Source organism: Lepidochelys kempii, chromosome 6 (assembly GCF_965140285.1).
Source record: "Lepidochelys kempii isolate rLepKem1 chromosome 6, rLepKem1.hap1, whole genome shotgun sequence".
In the NCBI taxonomy this organism is placed as follows: Eukaryota; Metazoa; Chordata; order Testudines; family Cheloniidae; genus Lepidochelys; species Lepidochelys kempii.
In genome coordinates, this window is record NC_136385.1 from 22,794,046 (window position 1) to 22,816,157 (window position 22,112).

Sequence of the window (22,112 nt, forward strand, 5' to 3'; positions counted from 1 at the left end):
CTAAACTAGTACGATCTTACATTACTCATACCTTGGTTACGTCTAACATTCAGTCTCGATATTAGTCATATCAGATACGCAGTTTTTCCTTGAAATTTACAGTAATTCACTTGAAAAGGAAATTCAGGGGGAAAGGCGTTTCTAAAGATAAAAGTGGATGTAAAGTAGATAGGTGTTACGTAAAGCAAATCTGGTTGTGATTGGACCCTTCTATTGTAATATCAGCATCTTATTTGCTCATTTGAAAGTTGGAGCTGCCCAGAATGTGGACATTTTGATTTCCAGGTAACATAATAGTTATAATATAGGATCAACACAGGAGCTGTCCCTTGTACTGTTTGTTCGGGTCACTCCAAATGAGGGTTAGCTACTTTCTAAAACAGAGAAAAGTTTCCCTTTACAATCTAACTCTTCAATTGCCTGCATGCTACTCCGTGTTCCAGCTATACCCAGGTAAAAGACATCTGCTGTGTGCCAAGGTAGGATTCCTACCTATGAAATGCTGGTGGACAATGATGACACAGCAGATATGAGGGGGGCCAGCAGTGAACGAGTTAAAAATAACCCAAAAAACCAAAGACCCAGTGAATTACATTTTCATATTGTGTCCCGATCTGTCTTCTCAGGGTAGAACTCCAATATCAGCCTTTCTATCAGTCCTTCATCCATATGGAGACTCTGCACATCTACAGAGACTGGCAAGCAGTCTAGTGTTTGCCAAACTAACTGAAGTAGCAGTGTGGACTCCTCAGAGAGTCCTGTTGTGCCAACCTTCCTGTGGTGTCCAGTGCTGGAAGTGCTTGGTGCAGTTCTCGGGTGAATCCATGGGGCTCACTCAGTTCCCCATAACAACTTGCGCCATCTCACAATAGCAATTTTTTCTTCCTTTCAGAGCCACTGTGGATAGGAGTCCCCCCAAAGTGATCAACCATCACCAGCCAGTTGTCCGCTCATCCACAAAAACCCCAGAGAGGTTTGCGCTGAGGAATGTGGTCCGTCCTCTGACGGCCAAGGCTGCTCTGCAGAGGTTGCCAAGCAGGCCCAGTGTCTCAACAGCTACTCAGAGCAAAATGCCAAAGTCATAGAAAATACCCCAAGTAGCCATGTATGTTGGAGCCGAGTCGGACAAGCCCACAGTGCTCAGTTGGAGTCTGCGTCCCCCACACTTAACACCAGCAGCACGAATGCTGTATTCTGACTTCTTATGAGAGCTGAATACATTGATGGAGCTGCACAAGCAGAACTAACAGCTTGATTGGTCTCAGTTAAAGCTACAGCTGGTCAGAAATGCTTGCTTGAAAAAGCACCTTCTAATCAACTCAACAGTTGATCAACCTCTTATTAAATAAAAAGCAGCTATTTGTATAGTCTTTGTGTGCTGAAAGAGACAAGACTTGGCACACTTGGCTTCTCTGCATTAATCCCCAGCTATGTTACTAGGGAGTCTGCAGTGATGCCCCACAGGAAAGGGAAAGTTGCAGTCCCCTAGACTCAGTGCTGGGCAGCTGGCATCTGAGGGCCCTCAGTTTTCCCTCTTGCATTCATCGTGCAAAATACTCATGCATGTGTCAGCCTGCTGTCATCTAAACAGGCGCATTGCATACGCTCCTTGGATCCTATATGTTCAACACACAAGTGAAACAACTCTGAGTGGAGGGGGGATTGCTGCAAAGACCAGTTTAAAGTGATTGTATTGCAGATGAGTGTGCGTGTTCCCTACTCACCTGGGATAGCTGAAGTCCAGCATGCAGGAAGTCTGTCTGATTTTAGCACTAATTTCCATTCTCCCACTGACATTTACCACTTTGATCTGTTTGTAATCTTTAATTGTTCCCCTCAGCTATATGGCTAAGGGAAGGAATACTGAAGATTCAACTCATTGGAAAATCAGTGTGTCAGCCTGCTGGGTCTCTGCTCTGAAGGAACTCTCAGCACTTCCCCAGAACTGCTGTTCTATGGCTAGACATCCCAGGTCTGAATTTCACCCAGCGACCTTTGTAAATAAGTTTAATTGGGTCCAGCTGGCTCCCCAGAAAACTCTCTTTGTCACCCTGACATTTCAGACCAAATGAGTGACAAGCAAACAGACATGCAGAATCAAACATTCCCTGTTTATTCTTTCAGATCAGTTACATTTTCCAAATTAATGTGACTTCATTATTTTAAGTGATTCATCAGTAACAGTGAAGTGGGTAGGGAAGGAGCAGTTCTTGTTTTCCACAGGGTATTTATTCTATGTTGGGGTAAGATGTAAAGTGCTATGAGCTGATCTAAATGATTGCATACTGTGATATAGGTAAGAGTGACTGCGGTGTATGATCTGAACAATGTCAGGTGTTCTCAAACCAAGCATCAGAAAATCTTTTTTTTTTCTACCTTCAAATTAATACGTTACAGATATTTTCTGGGAAACAGTTGATAATACATTAAATTATGCAATTATCCCTTGTATAGTTTGTTGCCTGAACCTCACTGCTAATATAAACTAAAGGAATACGATGTACCATAAACCCAAATCCTTCAGCTTGGTCCCACTGCCCTGCTACCCATTCTTCTCATAAAATAGTTGTGAGCAGAAGTCAAGTTCATATTCTCTCAGCGGGCATAAGAAAGAATCATCAATCAGATACATTAAGTATTGAGTGGCAAGCAGTTCCCCAAAATCGTGAGTGTTGGAGGGATTTCCAGTCACTCATCGCCCAACAAAGTGCTTGTGTAGTTAAACTGGCATCTCAAATTGATTCTATGCCCGTGTCACTGATCATGAACAAAATAAAGGGACAGTCTGGCTCAATAGGATAGAAAAGAGAAGAATGTTAGGGCCTGATTTTCAGAAGTGCTGAGTGCCCACACTCCGGGGTGAAGTCAATAGGCGTTGCAGATGCTCAACACTTGTGAAAAGCAGGCCCTGCGTATAAAAGCTAGTGTAAAAGTGAGTGGTATTTAGGACCATCTGCTGCAAATGGCCCCTAGCTACTCTCTCAGTTTGTGCTTGTGACTTGTATGTACAGAATCCTAAATTCTCATGCATAAATGGGGTTTCGGCTTGCAAATCTGGCAGTTGGGTTTGTCTGCCTGCTCTGCACACAAACTGGGCACAGATATAGAAGCTACTTCTGGAAATGGCTATGGGATCTTTCCAGGAAAACACAGGCTTGGCTCTGTACCATTATCAGGCAAGGGGCCTCTCCACTGTATTCCTGTGGTGGGGGACAGGGAGAAATGATCAGTAGTGTTTTTGTCTATGGACTGGCAAGTTAACAGGGACCATGGTACAGAAGCAGAGTAAGAGACTTTTGGGAAGTGCCTTTGTGGGCTCAGTGGGAGCAATCCCTTCCATTTCTGACCTTTGTCATCATTCATCTCAGTGATAGAGACCTTCTCTCTTGCCCCAGTAATTCTACTGTCATCAGATGAGGAACACATCACCAGCAGACCTTACTCCCAGCCTTCACCATGGGCCTCCTGACTGGAAGGGTGGGAACTGCAGCCACCAACGGCCGCTCCATGATGATCTTGCCTACAGTGTCCTGACTTTGCTCTTGGTGGAGTTCTCAAGTGATAAATAACAGCCTTGCAGGCAGCACATCCTTTCAAAACAGCCACCCTACCTATTACTGACTGACTCTTCTCCCCTGGTTGAAATAAGCCAGATGGCAGCACGTTCACTGGAGCAGCATGGCGTGTATTTAAGAACCTGTGCAAGCTTCCTGTGTCACCTATTAATCCGTGCATCATCTAGCAGGACAGTATCTCCTAAACTGCATGTCAGTAGTGGTAGGTAGGTAAGCCATGTGCTTGAAGCCGTATTTAGATCGAGCACTCTTCTGTCCTGTCAGCCCCACCGTAGGAATTGTTGTATCCAGAGCTGTCTTGAAGACCTGAAAAGCAAAGTTATCATAAGTAATAGGCATGTTGTAGCAGATGGGGAGTGCCACTGGGTACCTGGCTGGTGTTTGCCTTTCAAGCTCCAGAGAACACCACGATGGAGTTCATCCATGTCTAATGTTCTCTAATGGGAGGGATTTTTTTATTCCCAGGAGCCCTAGGGTTGCCCCCTCTCCTCTGACATTCAGAGCCTAGTCCATTGTGATGGGTCTGCCTGCAGCTTGAAAGCTGCTCTTAGAGGACATGACAGGCGTATGAATTTACTACGGGTCTCACTATGTCACCTTGCTGCATCACGATGATGCATCTGCACAAATAATGCTGTGATAGAGGCTCATGATGCAGCATGGCACGAGGACAGATTATCCCATGTGGACACACCAGGAGGCTCTCCAAACATGCATGATCCCGCATCCTGATGACACAGAGTCATTATTTTAACTTCGGGGACACACAAACAAGTAGTTGCCCATCTTACCTGTGCTTCCCTTTTCTCAGCCTGCTGCTACAGTCACCTTACAGAAAAGTGGAGGTAGGCACAGCAATCACTCTAAAGTGTAGGAGAGGGGGATTGTGCTTCACGGGGCTGACACGCTTTGTCTGACTGGACCCACGAATGGCTACGTTCCCAGTCAGTGTCACAGGAGACAAATGAACTATCCTCCCACTTTTCCATAAATAACACCCAGCTCTCATACATCGCTTTGCAGTCGCAGATCTCAGAGTACTTTACAAAGGAGGGTGAGCATTGTTATCCCCATTTTACAGATGGGGAAACTGAGGTAGTTGACATGACTTACCCAAAGTCTCACAGCAAACCAGTGGCAGAGCTGCTGACTCCCAGGGGCCCACACTGCCTCCTTCCATTTGTGGCATAGTTAACTTTTCACTCTCTGGGAAAATGCTAATTAGTTCTAGAATGGGGTAAGGGGAGCTCAGATGAGAGCAGATCCAATTAATGGTTGTTGGGGCTTAGTGGGCAATTTTCTATTACCGGTCTGAACTCTACACTCAGCCTTCAATACATCCTTCCCGGGGGCCTGACCTCCTGAATACTACATGCAAGCATATGTACAATGAGGTTTAATGTGTAATAAGACATGCAGAGCAGCATAACACCAGTGAGAATGTAACAGCAGGAAGGCTGGTTAGAGAGAGGAAACTTGTCATCACAGCCTGACATACAAAGGAAGAAGATTGGTGGTCTCATCTCTATTGCTAGCGGATGCCACATCAAAGCGGCAGAGAACCACTGCACAATTATCAGTCCCTGATTCCAGGGCTGGCACAGGGAACAGGCTGTTGCACATCAGGGCTGAGCTGTCCTGGCAGAGCTGTGGGGTGAGAAGCTGACACTGGTTTTAGCTAGTGTAATACACCCTCCACCTTTATAACTGCCACACATACACAAAAAATAAAAAAAAAATCTAGGGCCTTGTTTTATCAATCTACTAAGAAATGCCGAGTGTGATGGGATGCCTGTGAGGGGGGTTCATTTGGATGAAATGGGAAATGAGATTAGCTGTGGATTTCTTTGTGTATGTTTCCCTGATTAGAATCCTGCCTTGGCCCCCAGGGATCTAAGGGGCCTACCCCATTCTTTTCATCTGAATCTCTGCAGCGTCCCAGCTTAGGATGCTAGGAATCGCAGACAGGTCCCTTCAGTCTTGTAACGGGACAGGAACTGCTGATGCCTTCAAGAATCTTTCAGAATTAATGGGATTTGCTCTTTGCTGCCAAATTGATATTTACAGTCTAAGCAGGAGACGGGGAAAGAACCACCCTCCCTCCCCCCAGCTGTTAATAAATCAGGTCCAAGGGGAGGAATTTTCTGCCAGACGGCCGAGGCTCCTCAGGACACAAGCTGCTCATTGTGAGTCTGTTCATTTCCCTACAGCGCTTCCTCCTGAGCACAGCAACTGCAACCCCTTCCCTCCTGCCACCTCTTTCCTCTTGCCTCGCTGTGATGCCTTCATTACAGGCTGCTCTGTGCTGGCTGTTTATCTGCTGCTGGCAAAGCCTGCCTATTCTGGGACTAGGCCATGCTCTGGCGCTGTCCCAGATAACAGACATATTGCACCTTCCTCCGCACCTTGCTGCAATGTATTAACAGCTGCAGGATCTTTCTTAATGCCCCAGGCAACGCTTGCCACCAGGGAGCAATGAATATCCTGGGACTTTTGCCAAGCGTCTGTCCAGTTCTACAGCCCCTGACCCTGCCACAGGGAGCTGACGGATACGCTGGTTAAGGGAGAACAATAGACTAGCCAGCTGAGGGTGTAGATATCAAATGGCTAGCCGGGCCCTGCCTCCCCTTTTCAGCTCTGTCTGACATAATGTACGCCTTAAACAACCCATCTCCTCTCACACAGCTCCCCTCCCTCTGTGTCCAGCGCTGCCAGAGAGTTACTTACTCTGGGTTTTGGCTCTGCAGTTGGAGGCTGCCTTCCATGAGGAGCAAAATCCTCCTCTTCATCCTCCTTCTCCTTGCTGGGTGAAAAGCGTTTCTGGTTGACTGCCACTGAAGAGAGAACCCCAGAGACTTCAATGGGAGAGGCACTCTCTCATGAAAACACAATTGAATCGTGAGGAGACTTGGGGAAGTTTCCTAACTTGCTGTTTGGATTAGGTAGTGCCAAAAGCCTCCACCAAAGCCAGGGCCTCAGTGTGCTATGCACGGAGTGCACACCCAGGAAGCAGGAGCAGTAAATCTCAGCCAAACATTTCAGCCTGTCCTAGGTGGGAAGAGCCAGGGGCCCCTGACAGTTCCACCCATTGTTCCCCCAGGGCTATACATAGGTTTGGAAATGTGGTCCAAAATGAGTGCCCTACATAGCCCCAGAGGTGGCTGCATCTCACTGCTGGGTGAATAAAACCCTGACATTCTTTCGGTGTACCAGAATGGGGAGCTGGGTTGAAGAGTTTGTTTCAGGGGCGTGTGACAGGGTAGTCTTCTCTTTAAGGGCAATAATGCCTCGTGGTCAGCCCACCGCACCAGGTGGCATAGCCCTTAAGGATCTGAGAAGTCCAGTAGACTACAGAAGGCCCTAATGGGGGATACGGATGGAGAGGAAGCAGTGCTGGGATTGAGGGGTGTCCGGAAGGAAATCCCATCCCTGTAGCTTTAAGAGATCAGGGCCTTGCTGAAGGGGCAGAGCAGGGCAATGCTAACCCAGAACTCGCTCAGCTCCCAAGAGGAGAGCTGTGGAGACTCCTGCCTAAGGATGGCCTGAAAAGGAGCTACCCAGAGAAGACACCTGGAAGGGTTCCAGAAACACTGCTCAGGGGTGTGGGGATGCAGAGTCTTCTGAAGGAAGGAGCCAGAGATTGCTAGTTGGACTGAACCTGAGACAATGAATGTCCCCAGGTGTATCTGAGTAAGCTCCTGCTTGTGCTTTTGGCTCTTGTTAATAACTGAGACCCTTGAAAAAGGGGGTGGGCTTTGATGTAATAGGTCTGTCTGGACTCGTTTATAACCCAGGCGAAGGGAAGTGAGGCAGGGCTCATCAGCTGGGCCATGCTCAGCCAACCGGAGCTGCACGGGAGTGACCACCATATCATCACACGGGGACTGTGGGAGAGTCCCGACGCTGGCAGGGGAGGTGCAGCGAGGTGGAGGGCTGGAGATCTGTGGGAGGGCACAGGAGGGTTATGCTGGGTGGTTGGTGGAACATGCTCGGTGCTCTAAGGAGAGTACATTCACGTTGCCAGTGTGAGCCAGCCCCTCAGCTGCTATAAGCTGGCGGAGTTCTGGGGAAGTCAGCAACACTAGGGCGCTTTACGCCATGGGAGGATCTTCTTGATGTTGATAGTAAAGAGAACGTTACAATTGCCAGTCTGAGGTGTGCCCTCTTTCTGGAACCTGCTGTGGGGTTGTGGGTAAGGGGTGATTATACATTCCAGACCTGGGCGAGGGCCTGGCATTCTGGGCAGAGGAAACACAGGCTGAAAGTAGGGAACAGGTGCTTTCCAGACAGTCCTGGGGGTTGGGGAGCATTTTCATGGCTACTTGGTTCACGTAGTGTATCCACTGACATGAAACTGTTTTGTTCAAAATCATCTGAATGCAGGTTGCCTGACACCGAGGGTGAGTGCCACTGTGCAAGTCAGTGCTGGATTGGCTGAGCTGGTTTAGTACCAAACTATTTTGTAGGGTATGTAGCACTGTGCTGCTCTGCACCAACGCACCTGATATGGAAGGTAAGTTCTCAACTGAGAAAGAGACAGTCTTGTGAACTGTCTCTCTGGGTCCAGGCTGGATTTTCCTCTTACCGCCATTTGAAGGGTCTCCCAGATGGTTCCTGTTTGAAGAGCCAACAGGAAAGTGCTTCCTGTCCCTGTGAGGAGAAACAGGACCCATTCACGATGCACCACGTAAGCTGGATGAGTGTTAGTAATCTGTTACCAACACTTTTCATCAGTCTCAGTCAATTCAGGGGCTTCATTTTACTGCTGGGAATGTTTCAAACCATCAGCTACTGGTATGGAATCTCATTTAGAGGAACCACCAGCCTTTCTGAAATGTGCAATATCAGCTCCGATCAATATTCTGTCTGCTTTGGCGTCCTACATCTCGCCCGTGAAAAGCCCGTAATGCACCTGGCCAGTTATGCAATGCTGTCCCTGGGAGAGAACTTTCCTGCCTCACCCCAGCAGCAGCACCCAGCTGAGCCCCTGAAGTATGAATTTCCGTTACACCCACTCTCAGCACAAATACGATCACTGTTACAGCTCAGCTCTTATATCCTGGCCATTTGGGGGTGCCTCACACTCTTGGCTCAATAAACTCCCTGCTACGTGTTGGCCAAACTTGGCTTAGCCTCTGCCTCTTCTCTGATTTCCCAACTTCAACTTCCTTCACGCTATCTGCTGCTGCTGTATGATTCTCCCTGCCCCTGACTCATAATGTAGCAGCTATATCAGTGCTAAAGGCCTAGTTGAGCCAGAAAAACCCTAGAGGATCAGACATTGCACCCCTTGGCCCTGATTTTCAGTTCTTCTGCCCCTCCCCTTGTGGCAGGAAGGGGAGAGCTTGGCAAAGCCAGTTTCAAGGCACCTTTTGGTCTTTCCATGGTCTGGGGCAGGTGGTGGACTCCCCACCTCCGGGAGTAAGTTAGAGCAGCTCCAGCATATGCTCTGCCTCCCATGGCCTTGAGTGGGTGTTAGGAAGAAGAGACTAGCCCGAGCACAGCACATTCCAGCCAGCCAGTCTCCACTCCCAGCCTCCCATTCCCCTGCCCGGCCTACCTCCAACCTGCCCTCTCCACTGGGGCCTGGGAGCAGGGCTGGGGCAGAGCTCTCACAGCAGCTCCACACCAGCAGCGAGGCCCCCTGCAGGGATGGGGCAAAGGAGCCTTTGTGTGACTGGGCATCAGGCCCCTTGTGCCAGGCCCAGGAGAGGAGCTCTGCTGAGTGTTTCACTCCAGCCAGGGTTTTTACCTGGCCTCCTGCAGTACAGCTGGTGGTCTGCCTGTCCTCCCTCTGCATGGCGCTGCAGGGACCCATTGCTGATCCTTCTGGGGCAGAGGTTCTTCTGCTTCCTCTCCTTCTCCAGCGAGTGGGAACTTGTCCACCGAAAGGTCCGTGTTATCACTGTAGGCGTCTGCGGCTGCTGTGAATCTGTGAGGGGCCGTGTACCTGGAGAGAGTCTCGGACAGGCCAAGGGAGTGAGGGGAGGAAAGGAAAGAGAGAGGATTATTCTCCAGGCCCCTCTATCCCTTGGTTCTCCCTCCTCACATTCCAACTGCTCCACTGGCTGGATTTATTCCTGCTCGGTGCTTGTCATGGCCCCCCCACAGCCTGTTACTGAAACTCTGACCCGGGTGGGAGCAATAAACCGACCACCACATGGCAGACTGTGGGGAGGGAAGAAAACGCTGCTTCTGAGGCTGGGCTTGGCTCTGTAGGGAGGCAAAGGACAACTGCTGACAGAGGAATGACCAGCGCAGCTTTTGTGGCCTTGGGGCGGTGTGGTGACCGACAGGGAAGTGGCTGATGTTTTGCTGTGATGGGAAAGCCTGTGGGTGGGAGCAGCCCCTAGGAGAAAGCTGGGGTTCGGGACACGTTGGGGAAAGCCTTGGAATATTGAAAAAAGAAAAGGAGGACTTGTGGCACCTTAGAGACTAACCAATTTATTTGAGCATAAGCTTTCGTGAGCTACAGCTCACTTCATCAGCTGCATACCATGGAAACTGCAGCAGACTTTATATACACACAGAGACTTTGGATGGGCTATTACCAGCAGGAGAGTGAGTTTGTGTGTGGGGGGGTAGAGGGTGAGAAAACCTGGATTTGTGCTGGAAATGGCCCAACTTGATGATCACTTTAGATAAGCTATTACCAGCAGGACAGTGGGGTGGGAGGAGGTATTGTTTCATGATCTCTGTGTGTATATAAAGTCTGCTGCAGTTTCCACGGTATGCATCCGATGAAGTGAGCTGTAGCTCACGAAAGCTCATGCTCAAATAAATTGGTTAGTCTCTAAGGTGCCACAAGTCCTCCTTTTCTTTTTGCGAATACAGACTAACACGGCTGCTACTCTGAAACCTTAGAATATTGAGAACACCTGCAGATTTCACTGTCTATCCTTCCCCCTCCTGGAATCAGAGGGATGCTGTCTAACCCAGACATAGCTCCCAGGAGAGGCTCCGGGCCAGGGGACAGCAACAAGGCCACAAGGCGACATGAGTGCAAAAAGGCTGTTGCCAAGCTCAGGGCTGCAATTAGCCCTGCTTCCAGCATCCATCTCAGCTCAGATCCCTGTGCTTCCTGTACTCGGACACAAGGAGGCAGCTTTGTTGGGAAGATGATTCCACTGGCAGCTGCTGGGCAGTGTACCTGGAGCAGCAGAGGTACAGCAGGAAAGCCTTCACCAGAGAGATGAAAGCTGGGAAGTTGAAAATCAAAACCTTTTGCTCGTGGGAAGGATACCTGCTTGTGTGCTACACACCTGGTGCTCCCCCCTGCAGCCAAGGGGAAGCAAAGCGGAGACACGCCAGCATGCTGGTTAGAGACAGCTTTACTTCCTGGCTGCTGTCACGCAGCCGGGGCCTGTGTCCATCGCCCCCAGTGGCAGCTGTGACAGAGAGAGCTGAGTGCATGTCTCCTGAAAACTCAGTGTAACGGGCCAGAGAATCCCACTGAGGAGGCTGCTCCCTGTTCTCCCAATCTTCATCCTCCTCCTCCGTAATGCTTTGCTACTCTAGATCGCCAGTATCTAGCTCCATTTGTTGGACACCGGGCCACGGCTCCAGGCATCTCAACCACAGAACCATGTTCACTTGCACAGTCCTCTAATTAACAAGCTCCCCTACAGAAATACACCAACACAGGCAAACCTGCCTGACCACTTGTAAGCCCACTCCTCCCCCACAAGCTTCACAAACTCATCTGCGGTATAGCAAGGAGGGGAGTCGATTTTAGAGGGGCCTCCAGGGGGACACTCTGCTAACGGATCCCTCTAATTTAATTCCAGGAACTGCGGCTCCAAGGCCTCTGTCGGCTGCCGCTGCAGCATAGGTGGGGAGAGATGGATTCTCAGCTTACCAGGACCCAAACCATTTCAGTCGTTACAGATTAAAGTCAGCGCCTTGAACTCTGCCTGGAAGCTCCCCAGAAGCCCGTGCAATGCTTACACAGCACCTTTCAGCTAAGGATCTTCAAAGGTGTGAGTCAGCTCTCCTGACCCCACTGTACTGATGGGAAACTGAGGCAGTGGAAGGGCGGGGAATAGAACCTAGTTCTTTTGGCTTTCACTCGCCCGGACTCCAAGAGAGCTGGTGAGAGTGTGTGGAGGGAAAACATCCACGGGAGGAAATGGGGAACGGTGCTTGTGTGCTGCTGAGCTTCCCTGAGCAGGAGCCATCCTCTGTGCTACCCTTCCGTCCCCCCTCACTACGCGGGAGGATAACGTCTCCACCTTCTGCACCTAACGCTGAACTACTTGCTTCATCGCAGGTCCCCCAGCCCAGCCGCAGTGGTGCGCCTTGGCGGGCTCCTTTGATGCTCTCGGGAAGTCCCAATGGACAGCGGTGAGGGCCGCGGGGCAGAACTGCAGACATGCTTTGCCTGACATATCTGCTATGTTGGGAGTGAGGAAGCAGTCTAAGGAGAGTGACCGGCTGGCTCAGTACTAGGTGTAAAACATTCCTTCTCTGAGGTTGTGCCATAGATCTTTAATAACTGCTCAAAAACTTTGTTAATACGTAATGAAGGTTGCCCAGCGCTGCCTAATCCCCTTCCAGAATGTGCACCTATACTTAAACCTATGAAAACCGGGAAGTACAAATATGAGGTGAGCTCAAGGCCACTCCATGCTATGCATTTAATGAGGGGCAGAGTCTTAGATTTTTCCTTAGATCTGCACCAAAAAACGCTATTAGAAGCTGAAAATGTTATATTGGGGGGGCTGGGGCTATATTTCAGCAACCCCTTGACCAAATGATCTCAAATTTTCACCATTTACTTTACCCCACACCATTTTGCAGCATACCACTTTTCAAAACAATCGCCTTGTGCATGTGAGTTTTAGAGTAATGTGTCTATTAAAAGCAGCTCCTGGGGGGGGGGGGTTATCTGAGGAACTAGAGGACAATGACCCCACACTTAGATCACTAACTCTATCCCTGGCCCTGATATGGCATAGCCATTTTCAAACCCAGCTGAGTGTGCATGTGGATTTTAGAACACTTTGAAATAATAATAATTGCTCTTGAACCAGAAGCAAAACTCTCCAAAGGCATATCTGCCAATTGCACAGAGCACACATTCTTGGAGCGCCACCAAGGGCTGGGAGTTAATCTCACAGCACACAAGTACTGCTGTGGCCGATCAAGGGTCACCACATAACACCCTCAGCCATCACCTTACTCTTATATAGCAGGCTGCCTGCAAGCCCTCTAGCTTTCAGTAGAGCCCCAGACTTGCTGCACATACACAAACGACTTTCACTGATTTGTCAACTTGGCTCAAACCACATTGTAGATCCAACTTTTACACTGGCTAACTTTTAAATATTGCTTCCCTGAAGGGGCAAAGGGTGCTGGGCATTAGCAGAGATCAATTCTCAGCAGGTGACTTCAGTTTGGGGAGGATTAGATTTATAGTTGAGCCCCAGGTGTGCACAAAACATTATAAGAACTGTAAAATGTTGCTATCAAGTGATTTTTTGGGGAGGAGAGGAGGCTGTATCTCAGGAACTGTTAACTCAAATACTCTCAAATTTGGACCACTGATTAGAACTGTTCCGAAGACAGAAATTCCATTGAGCAAAAGCTTTCGAGATTTGCCTTTGTCCCACTTAAGAACAAAATCCGCACATTGCAAAGTTCTCCATGAAAGAAAATGGCAAAAAAAAAAAGAAAAGTTTGGGGTTTATTGAAATGATGTTTCAAGTGACTTTTTACATTTTAGATTACAATATAATATAAAACCAAAACCATTTGAAACGAAAAATAATTTCAAAACAAAAGATCAGAATGCTGCGATCTGAAAATGTCAGAATGGGACATTGTTGAAGCTTTGGTCCCGGTTTTTTTCTGAACCAAAGTGTTTTGACTTTGAGAGAACAGTGTTCTCCCACCGAAAACGATTCCGCCAATGGTTTTCTGACCGGCTCTACTCCAGATTCCCCACGCTGTCCAGCCATTCTAGAGATCGTCTGAGTCACCATGTGCATTAGAAAAAGGAGCTGTTAACCAGTCACTGCGTCTCAACCTCAACACCAGCAGTGGCTATAATCTCGGACACTAATGTGCATGCTCAGTCAGCCAGTTTGGAATAATTGGTATTTGTTTAACATACAGAAAAATCCTAGAATCCTAGAACCTCTGGGTTGGAAGGGACCTTAGGAGGTTCATCTAGTCCAACCCCCTGCTCAAAGCAGGACCAAGCCCCAGCTAAATCAAAATCAAAATCACTGTCCCTTTTAAATGTAAGTTACAGATGCGCTTAGGAATTTAAATGTGTAGCATTACCGCATGCAAAATGCCTTACTTGACTAATTGGATACAAGGGGAAGTGGCGAATAAGCTGCTGTGCAAGACTGCAGAGGCCTTGGGCTGTAATTACTGATTCCATGGACGGGAATGAGCCCGACAGATGAGGGAGAGTCAGCGAGGCAGCCCTATGGAGCACTCAGTCCCCTCACTTCTGCAGAAGCACCAAGCAATTGCTCCTGGGTGGAGAAGACGTGATGGGGCTTGTAGGGCACAGAGTCAGCTCTATGGCAGGCAGACAAAGCTCTGGCTGAAACAGACACACTGTGCTCCAGACCCGAGAGATCCCCCTAGTCGCCAGATGGTCCCAGCTGGTTTACAATTTCTGGTTTGCTGTCCTGGTTATACAGACTCCTTGGACTGAAATGCATCCCCAGTCAGGACTGTGCAGGGGGCCTCCTGATTCACTGGGTGCACTATATGAAGCTGCTGAGCAGGCTCCAATACCCCAGCACCACCCTCCGCCATGGGACCACATCCCTAATCCCAGCCCAGTGCAGAGGGCAGGCCCTGGGGTGGGAGTGGAGAGAGAGCCCACCCTGCAGAGGCAGAGGCTCCCCGCTCCGGGCATTAGGAGCTGGTGCACGGGGTCACAGAATGCCGCGTGAGCTCGGCCGGGCCACCCCTCCAACATGACCCCACGTGCCAGGTCACAATGCCCGGAGCGGGAGCCAGCCCCAGCCCCGCGGGACAGGAACCACCGCTGCGGGATGAGCGTGATCCAGCTGTGCCTCCAGCAAGGAACTGCCTTCTGCACTGGAAGCGGAAAGGGTCACTGTGGCAAGGCGAACCAATGGAAAGGGCCACCCCAGTTACACCACAGTAAAGAGCAGCCCCCCAAAAGGGGGACTTTCCCCCTTCTTCTAGGAGAAGTCCCAGAAGCTTCCTCCAAGTCTCTCCTTGTTCTGTGGCAAAAGGAGCCAGAGGTGGTGCTAGCCCATTGGGGGCCCTAAGCAGGAGTAATTAGGGGGGGCAACACATACTAAACAAGTGAATGGGGGACCCCCCTTGAGCTGCTTGGGGCCCTAGGCAATTGCTTAGTCTGCTTATGCCAAGGCCGAGCACCAGCTCTGAAAGGAGCCCGTTATAAACCCAGTCCCATTTTCCAGCAGGCTTTGTCAAGATCCCAGACTATGACCCTGGCTGCTCGGGGGACTACACTTCTCAGCAAGCCCCGAGCTAGTTTCGCCCCTCACTAGGGGAAGGAGAGGGGAGCTCCCTCCTGCCTGTGCTGGCCATGGGGGAACACAGGTCCTGAAAGCAGCGTCAGGTGCCTGGGTTTTAACCTACGGCTCAGGCTGCCTGTGAAGAAACACTTGTTGCATATTACCCCAGCCCTGACATATCCAGCAGGTCAGTAACAGGGTCACCGCTATGTGTGTGCAGGGGAGATCGTCCTGCAGGCATGCCCTGGTAGATCCGCACTGTCTGCCTTGCAGCCCCGTGGTAAGGTTCCCATGATGTGAGCCCACCTTGGGGCTATCAGCCGCCCACGGCCGCTCTGCCTGACACAGAGAGGTGTACAAACGAATACAGCACCCCTCCCACCCCGGCATGCCCCCAACTGCAACTCACCTGGCCCTTTGCATTGCTGAGGACTGTGGTGCATTCTGGGCCTGTTCGGAAATACTGCTGGGCCCTCACTGTCACGTCTGTGGATTTTTTATGGGTGCAATCAGTTCCTGCAGCCCAGACCTAAAAACCAGGGCAGATTGTTATTGCTGGTTATTTGTTTTAGTGGCATGCCTAGGCGCTCTAGTTGTGGACCAGGGCTTCATTGCACTCAGTGCTGTACAAACACGGAAAAAAAGACAGCCCCTGCCCCAAAGAGCTTACAATCGGATGAACATGTCCTGCCCCTGGGAAAGGGAATCGTGTCTGTGCAGCTCCTGGAGCTCACGCCGTATCGCTTACGCCAGCACATCCCTCTCTATATCGCCTATCATCTGAGGGCTTTCAAGTACTTTCCTGACATTAGCCAGCAGGGCCGCTTGCAGAGCAAGGTTCTCCTCGGCATAAGCACAGGGGCAGGATTGGGCCCCAAGGCGCACAACACCCCTGTGTGGTAGGTACGGTTGTTTCCATTTCACAGATGGGTAAAGAGAGACCCCAAGAAATGACTCGCCCAAGGTCACGCAGCGTGCGGTGGTGGAGCTGGGAATGGAACCCAGGAATCCTGCCTCCAAGGCCCCTGCTCTAGCCATTAGACTGCACTGCCTACTTTACTCCTTGTTCTGGTAGCCCATGTCTATGCTCTGTAGCTCTGGCTGGCGATAGCTTTCCATCCACCTTACAGTTTGGCCAGGCGGCTTCCCAGGCTGCTGTGCCATCACTGATGAGAGGCCAGGGCCTGCTGCACTGGGGCCAAGAGTGGCTAAACCAGAAAAGGCCTCTGCCAAACACACAGTGTCAAGTGTTGTTTTAAAAGTGGGGAGGGCTGGGCTGGGCGAAATCCTGTTGGGGGTGTGAGCTTCACAGCTCTGGGGCCCCCAAAGCTCGGGCTCTGCCACTTCCCCCACCCATCTCAGGAATGCTGGGGGAACCCCTGAAGGGAGATGCTGCCTAGCCTGGCAACTGACTCTTCTATACAGCTCTGTGTGTTGTTTGTGGCTCTTCCCTCACCAGCTTCCCCTTCCCACTGAGTCAGGCACCTCTGAGACAGCACAGCACCCGGGACATTGTGAGATGAAGAACTCAACTGGAGGAGGCTCCTTCTGTCCTTTGCTGAACCCTAATGCGTGAGGCAGCCTTTGTCCTGCCCTCATCCTCTTGTCTGTCCTGCAGCAGCAGGCAGGGCCCCTTTCCCTCCCTCCCCTCCTTTGCTTGGGGCAGGAAGAGAGGTGTGTGGGGGAGGGTGGAGAGGGGAAAGTGTTAAGGTGGCTTTAAGCCCCCTTTGCTTTTCTCATACTCTGGGGCCTACCTCCATGCGCTTGGTTAAAGTTAGGGCAGCTGCAGGGCTGCTCTAATTTACACTCTGCTTTTCATGCCCCCCTATGGGAAGCAAGAATAGCCATAGCTCAATGCACTCTAGACACATCCCCTGAGGGTGACCAGATGTCCCAATATTATAGGGACAGTCCCAATATTTGGGCCTTTTTCTTATATAGGCACCTATTACCCCCTGCCCCCGGCCCGATTTTTCACACTTACTGTCTGGTCACCCTACATCCCCTCCCCACCACGGCCCCCTCTTTCAACAACCCTGACGGGCCCTGACATATCCCTTATGCTGGGGGCTGGGAGCAGGGCTGGCCTAGAGCCGTGTGATGGGGTCTTCTCCCCACACACCCCTGAAGGGGTAAAGGTGGCTCAGAAGGGGCTAATTAACCTGGCAGGCTGCACCTGGGGGAAGACATAAGCTTGACTGACAAGCCGGAAGTGAAGATGGAGCCCATTTGGCTAGGAATAGGTGGGGCTTGTATAAAGCCAGGAAGTGAGAGCTGAAGGGGCTGCAGTCTCTCTCTGGGCCTAGTGAGGAGAGGAGGAGGAGGAAACTCGGAGCCCGAGCCCTGTGGTTGGTGGGAAGGGTTTACCCACAGGGGTGGTGGAGGAAGCCTGTGGAGTAGGAAGAGGCCCAGGGAAATAGCAGCAAGGGTTGAGATGGTGCAGACCTGGGCTGCTGGTTGTGGGCCCCTGGACTGGAAAGCAGAGTAGTGGGTGGGGCTGGGTTTCCCTACCAGCCACTGGGACAGTGGCACTGCCTAGAAAGGTACCCCGGCTGCTGGTCTGGTGAGACTTTCTTAACCTGGCAGGGGAAGACGGCATAGGAGCTGGCTGGAGACCAAGCCACCAAGGAGAGGCACTGCGACTCCTTGAGCAAAGGAAGGGAGTGTCTGATCGGGCAGAGGAGACGCTCCAGCAGTGAGTACCCTGTTACAAGCCATTGGGCCACCTCCACGCCAGCCCTGCACAGGAGGTACCCTCAGGGGGCCATTTATCACCCCTTTAAGGGCACTTTTATGCCACCAGAGGTGTCTGCAGCGGCTGTAGTGTAATGGAGAATGGGGCCCAGAGTCTCTGGTTTTCTTAGTCACTCAGTTCTCGCCTTTCGAGCCACTGAGCAGGCAGTGCATCATGCCACAAATGGGCCTGCTGCTTACCGTGATGTGATGCAGTGCGGGCAGCGTGGTGTCTTGGGGGAAGCGGTAGATGGACACCGGGTACCCTCCCATCCACTGCTGGATGATGAAGCCACTCAGGTCCATGTCTTGGTCCAATGAGGTGTTGAGGATTCGAACGAATTTGCCCTTGCGATTCACGGTGGTGATCTTTAGGAAGCCTGTGTCCCCAGGAGCCCTGGGGGTAGGGAGACAAATGGAAGGAATAATGCACCAAAGGAAGAAAGAGGATAGGAGCTTCTCTTCCTCCTCCACTGCTAGCAGACAAGGAGCGAGTGTGTGAGAGAGAGAGACCTATCACTGTCGGAGCTTAAACTTCTTTTGAAGTAAATAGGATGAAATTCAATAAGGATAAATGCAAACTACTCCACTTAGGAAAGAACAATCAATTGAACACATACATATGGGAAATGACTGCCTAGGAAGGAGTACTACAGAAAAGGATCTGGGGTTCATAGTGGATCACAAGCTAAATAGGAGTCAACAGGGTAATGCTGTTGCAAAAAAAAAACCAATCATCATTCTGGGATGGATTAGCAGGAGTGTTGTGAGCAAGGCACGAGAAGTAATTTTTCTGCTTCACTCTGCACTAATAAGGCCTCAACTGTAGTACTGTGTCCAGTTCTGGGTGCCACACTTCAGGAAAGATGTGGACAAATTGGAGAGTCCAGAGGTGAGCAACAAAAATTATTAAATGTCTAGAAAACTTGACCTATGAGGGCAGATTGAAAAAATTGGGTTTCTTTAGTCTGGAGAAGAGAAGACTGAGGTGGGACATGATAACAGTTTTCAAGTACGTAAAGGTTGTTACAAAGAGGAGGGAGAAAAATTGTTCTCATTAACCTCTGAGGATAGGACAAGAAGTAATGGGCTTAAATTGCAGCAATTTAAGCACTGGAATAAATTGCCCAGGGAGGTTGTGGAATCTCCATCATTGGAGATTTTTAAGAGTCCGTTGGATAAACACCTGTCAGGAATGGTCTAGTTATTATGTAGTTCCGCCTTGAGTGCAGGGGACTGGATTAGATGAACTCTCAAGGTCTCTTCCAGTCCTACACTTCTGTAATTCTTCCTGAGTCCCAGCTACATGAGAGCAGCTGCCTGTATCTGTGTCTGACGTTCTCAGGGGTGCCAGGTCATGGCACTCACCTTTCGTATTCTTCGCCTTTGCTCCGACCTGAGGGCATCGCAGATGTCTTGCAAACTCCTATCCCATCAAGACTGGCATGAGTGAGACGGCACAGATCCTGGGACTGCTCTGTCTTCAGATCCAGGACTTTTAAAAGAAAGAGACACAAACTCAAAGTGGGGGGACAGCTACTGAATATTAACATGTGCTAATGTAATCCTCTGAAAGGGGAAACCGAGGTGGAGCTCAGTCTGCCCAGTTCTCCTCAGAGGTAGAACTGGTTTCAGATAACATCCAATTTACTATGTACTCTTGCTTTTTAGGGGGGGTTCACAGATTCTAAAGCTAGAAGGGACCATTATGATCCGTTAGTTAGACCATTGCTTAACATAGGCCGTAGGACTCTACTCCGTGATTCTCACGGTAACTCGTGGTTGAACTAGTGTGCCTCTTCCGAAGGATGTTCACTCCTGATTTGAAGACTCCAAGTGATGGCAAATTGACCACATCTCCTGGCCAGGTGTCTCAATGGTTAATCCCCCTCCCTGTTAAACGTGCACCTTGTTCCCAGCCCCAGCCAGGCTGCAGGTTCAAACACTGCTCTGGGCGCTGACCTGGCAGCATGGTGCCTGATGCCGTGCTATGACAGGGGCTGTCCTCAACACAAAATGCCTGCCTGGCTGTGTTAGATGCCAGTGTCTCGACGGTGCGTCGCCAAAGGAGAAGGCCTAACGCTGATGTCCTGGCCAGCATCGTCTCTCCTAGGAGAGACTTCTACCTGGTGCCTGTGAAGGGGCTGTGATGCCCCACTCTCTGGTGGCCATGCTGATAGCTATTCAAGATCCCAGAAGCTCTTGGAAAAGAGTAAGGAATGACGCCGTGTGTTCTGACGAATTTCCCTGTGCACTAGTGTCCTCCTGCTACTAATGAAAACCCCGGCACAACTTTACTGTGCGTCAGTGGTTCCAACCTGGGCCCTTTAACATCCAAAGCTGTGATGAGTGAGCTGTGCTCAGGGCCCCAGGGGTGCCCTGTCTTCCTGTGCAGTCCCTATAATCTCTAACTGGCCAGAGTGCCCCAGAATCCACTGCAAGCAGCAATCCTGCACTGGCAGGGCCCAGTGCTAGCTAATCAATTCCGTTTTGGGGTGTCTCTGCTTGGAGCTGGGGGTGTGATTCCCAGCTGGAGGAGACATAGCTGCACTCGCTCGCAGTGAGCTAGCAGGCTAAAAATAGCCTAGCTGGGGTGATGTGAGTGGTGGGAGAGGACTACCTGCTCCAAATACATACCTAGTATCTCTGGGCAGGAGCTCAGGGTGGCTAGCCCCTCCTGCCGCGTGCGCTGTTGTGGTGACGAGAGCTAGCATAGGTTTGTCTCCTCAAGCTGGGAATCATGCCCCCCAGTGCCAGGTGTAGGCATACGTGTAAGTGTCAAGTGTTTGGTGATGCCTGGTGTGTGACCGGTACTTCAGAAAACCGAGGGCAATCGGTGCCTGGGATGGCTGGTTCTCTCCCATGACAGTACAGTGCGACTGGGTGGGGTTTTCTGAACTAAGCTTTGTTAGTTGGGAGATTAGTTAAAGCTGTCATCAAGTTACAGCTGCTGTAGATCCCAGGAGGTGGCTGCAGGAACTATTTATATCCTGGGAGAAAAGATCATCTTGTGGTTCAGGCACTGGACTGGGCCTCAGGGGACATCATTCATTCTCAACTCTGCCACAGGCTTCCTGTGTGGTCCTGGGGAAGTCACTTAATCTCTCTACATAATGGGCATAATAAAGCTCCCTTTGTCTATTTAGTCTATAAACCTTTTGGAATAGGGGCTGTCTCTTACTATATGCATGCTCGGCACCTAACACAATGGGGCCTTGACATTGGATAGGGAATCCAGACATTAGCATAATAATAATAATTCAATAAACTCCCCAGTGTGGTTAAAATATACTTAGTTCCTGTAGTCTGCCAGCTGGACCCTGATTTCAGTTATGTCAGAGTGACTGTACTGAAATTGGTAGAATAACTGAGAACATTTTTTAACTATTAGGGGACCACAGGATTGTAACTGGATCCCTCAGGACAGTAGTTATCACATTGTAAAGGAGCCGTTTAGTGTCAACTGTAACTAATTCTCACCCTCTTGGACAGATTAATCTAGATTACATGAGCCCAGGCCATGTGTCTGCAAGTGTTGCCCATGCATGACTCCCCTAATGCCAGATCGTATAAAGTGGCAGAATTTAAACTTACAACCAGAGTGTTTGGGCTGGATGTTCTCCCAGGATGGTGGGAGACTGGGGAACAATACCGTAATTTCAGACCTGCTTGGTGTAGAAACAAGATCTGATTTTGGAGAAGAGATGACATCCCACCAAGAATTTTCTGAGTATAGTTTCCTCTCCTTTCTTGCAGGTGAACTAACCAGCTCTAGACTTGAACTGAAGCTGCTAAAATCACTTATTTTCCATCTGTAGGAAAAGATAAAATGTTTAAAGTCTGGCTGGATTGATGTACTGTTTATAATGTTTGGCAGTCTCTACCCCAGAAATAGAATGAATTAACTAATGAACTATGGGTGATGGAAAAGTAATCCTTATTCAGTTTGATAAGTAGAAAAAATATCTTGTGTATGTTCTGGCCAGACCCTGGGGGTAGCATATCACCTATCGGTAGTACATTTAAAGGTGCGTTGACTTGTAAACTAAAAGCAAACCACTTTAGAATGTTTTACTGGATGCTTCAGATAGCTCAGCAATGACAGGCATTCAATACAGATTGGACTTTAAATGTGCCTTTCTACAAAGTCCATTTCCTGCCTCATAATGCCCCAACATGCACTGTGCTGGTAACCTCATACCCACCCCTTACAGATTATCGTTATTTTGTAAAACAAGGGTTTTTCTTAAAAAAATTGCAAAATACAGTATAGTGTAGAACCCCACGCTGGAGCAAGTGGCTGCTGTCTTGCTATATGGAATAACAGACA

The 22,112-nt window shown here is 49.8% G+C and overlaps 2 protein-coding genes across 15 annotated transcripts in view; one reads left to right on the plus strand and one right to left on the minus strand.

The window, feature by feature from the left end:
• LRRC56 (leucine rich repeat containing 56) overlaps positions 1–3,369 on the plus strand; it is a 135,345-nt gene extending 131,976 nt beyond the window's left edge. For all 12 annotated transcript variants that reach the window (XM_073347101.2, XM_073347098.2, XM_073347099.2 and 9 more), the window contains one exon: positions 893–3,369. In XM_073347101.2, coding sequence (XP_073203202.2) covers positions 893–1,085 — 193 coding nt within the window. In that variant the 3' untranslated portion in view covers positions 1,086–3,369. The remainder of the gene's footprint in view (positions 1–892) is intronic.
• Positions 2,114–21,591, minus strand: LOC140913587 (lamin tail domain-containing protein 2). Of its 3 annotated transcripts, XM_078853157.1 has the most exons (8): positions 21,377–21,591; positions 19,151–19,277; positions 17,984–18,179; positions 15,459–15,578; positions 9,328–9,536; positions 8,077–8,225; positions 6,303–6,409; positions 2,114–3,881 (listed from the first exon to the last, which is right to left on the minus strand). In XM_078853157.1, exons 2-8 carry the CDS (start codon positions 19,186–19,188, stop codon positions 3,735–3,737), a joined length of 966 nt encoding a protein of 321 aa, XP_078709283.1. In that variant the 5' UTR covers positions 19,189–19,277; positions 21,377–21,591; the 3' UTR covers positions 2,114–3,734. The 3 variants fall into 3 exon arrangements, with proteins under 3 accessions (XP_078709283.1, XP_073206416.2, XP_078709282.1); XM_073350315.2 differs by lacking the exon at positions 21,377–21,591 and having other exon boundaries at positions 8,161–8,225; positions 19,151–19,714; XM_078853156.1 differs by lacking the exon at positions 21,377–21,591 and having other exon boundaries at positions 19,151–19,714.
• Positions 21,592–22,112: the final 521 nt, after the last annotated feature.

What these genes read in the sequence shown, in the direction of transcription:
- LOC140913587 (XM_078853156.1), bottom strand. Translation starts at nt 19,335, where the DNA reads ATGTTAATATTCAGTAGCTGTCCCCCCACTTTGAGTTTGTGTCTCTTT. An exon ending in TCAGCAATGCAAAGGGCCAG is followed by an intron (nt 9,537 to 15,458) that starts GTGAGTTGCAGT and finishes GGCCTGTCCGAG; the next exon opens with ACTCTCTCCAGGTACACGGC. An exon ending in GAACTTACCTTCCATATCAG is followed by an intron (nt 6,410 to 8,076) that starts GTGCGTTGGTGC and finishes TTCTCTCTTCAG; the next exon opens with TGGCAGTCAACCAGAAACGC.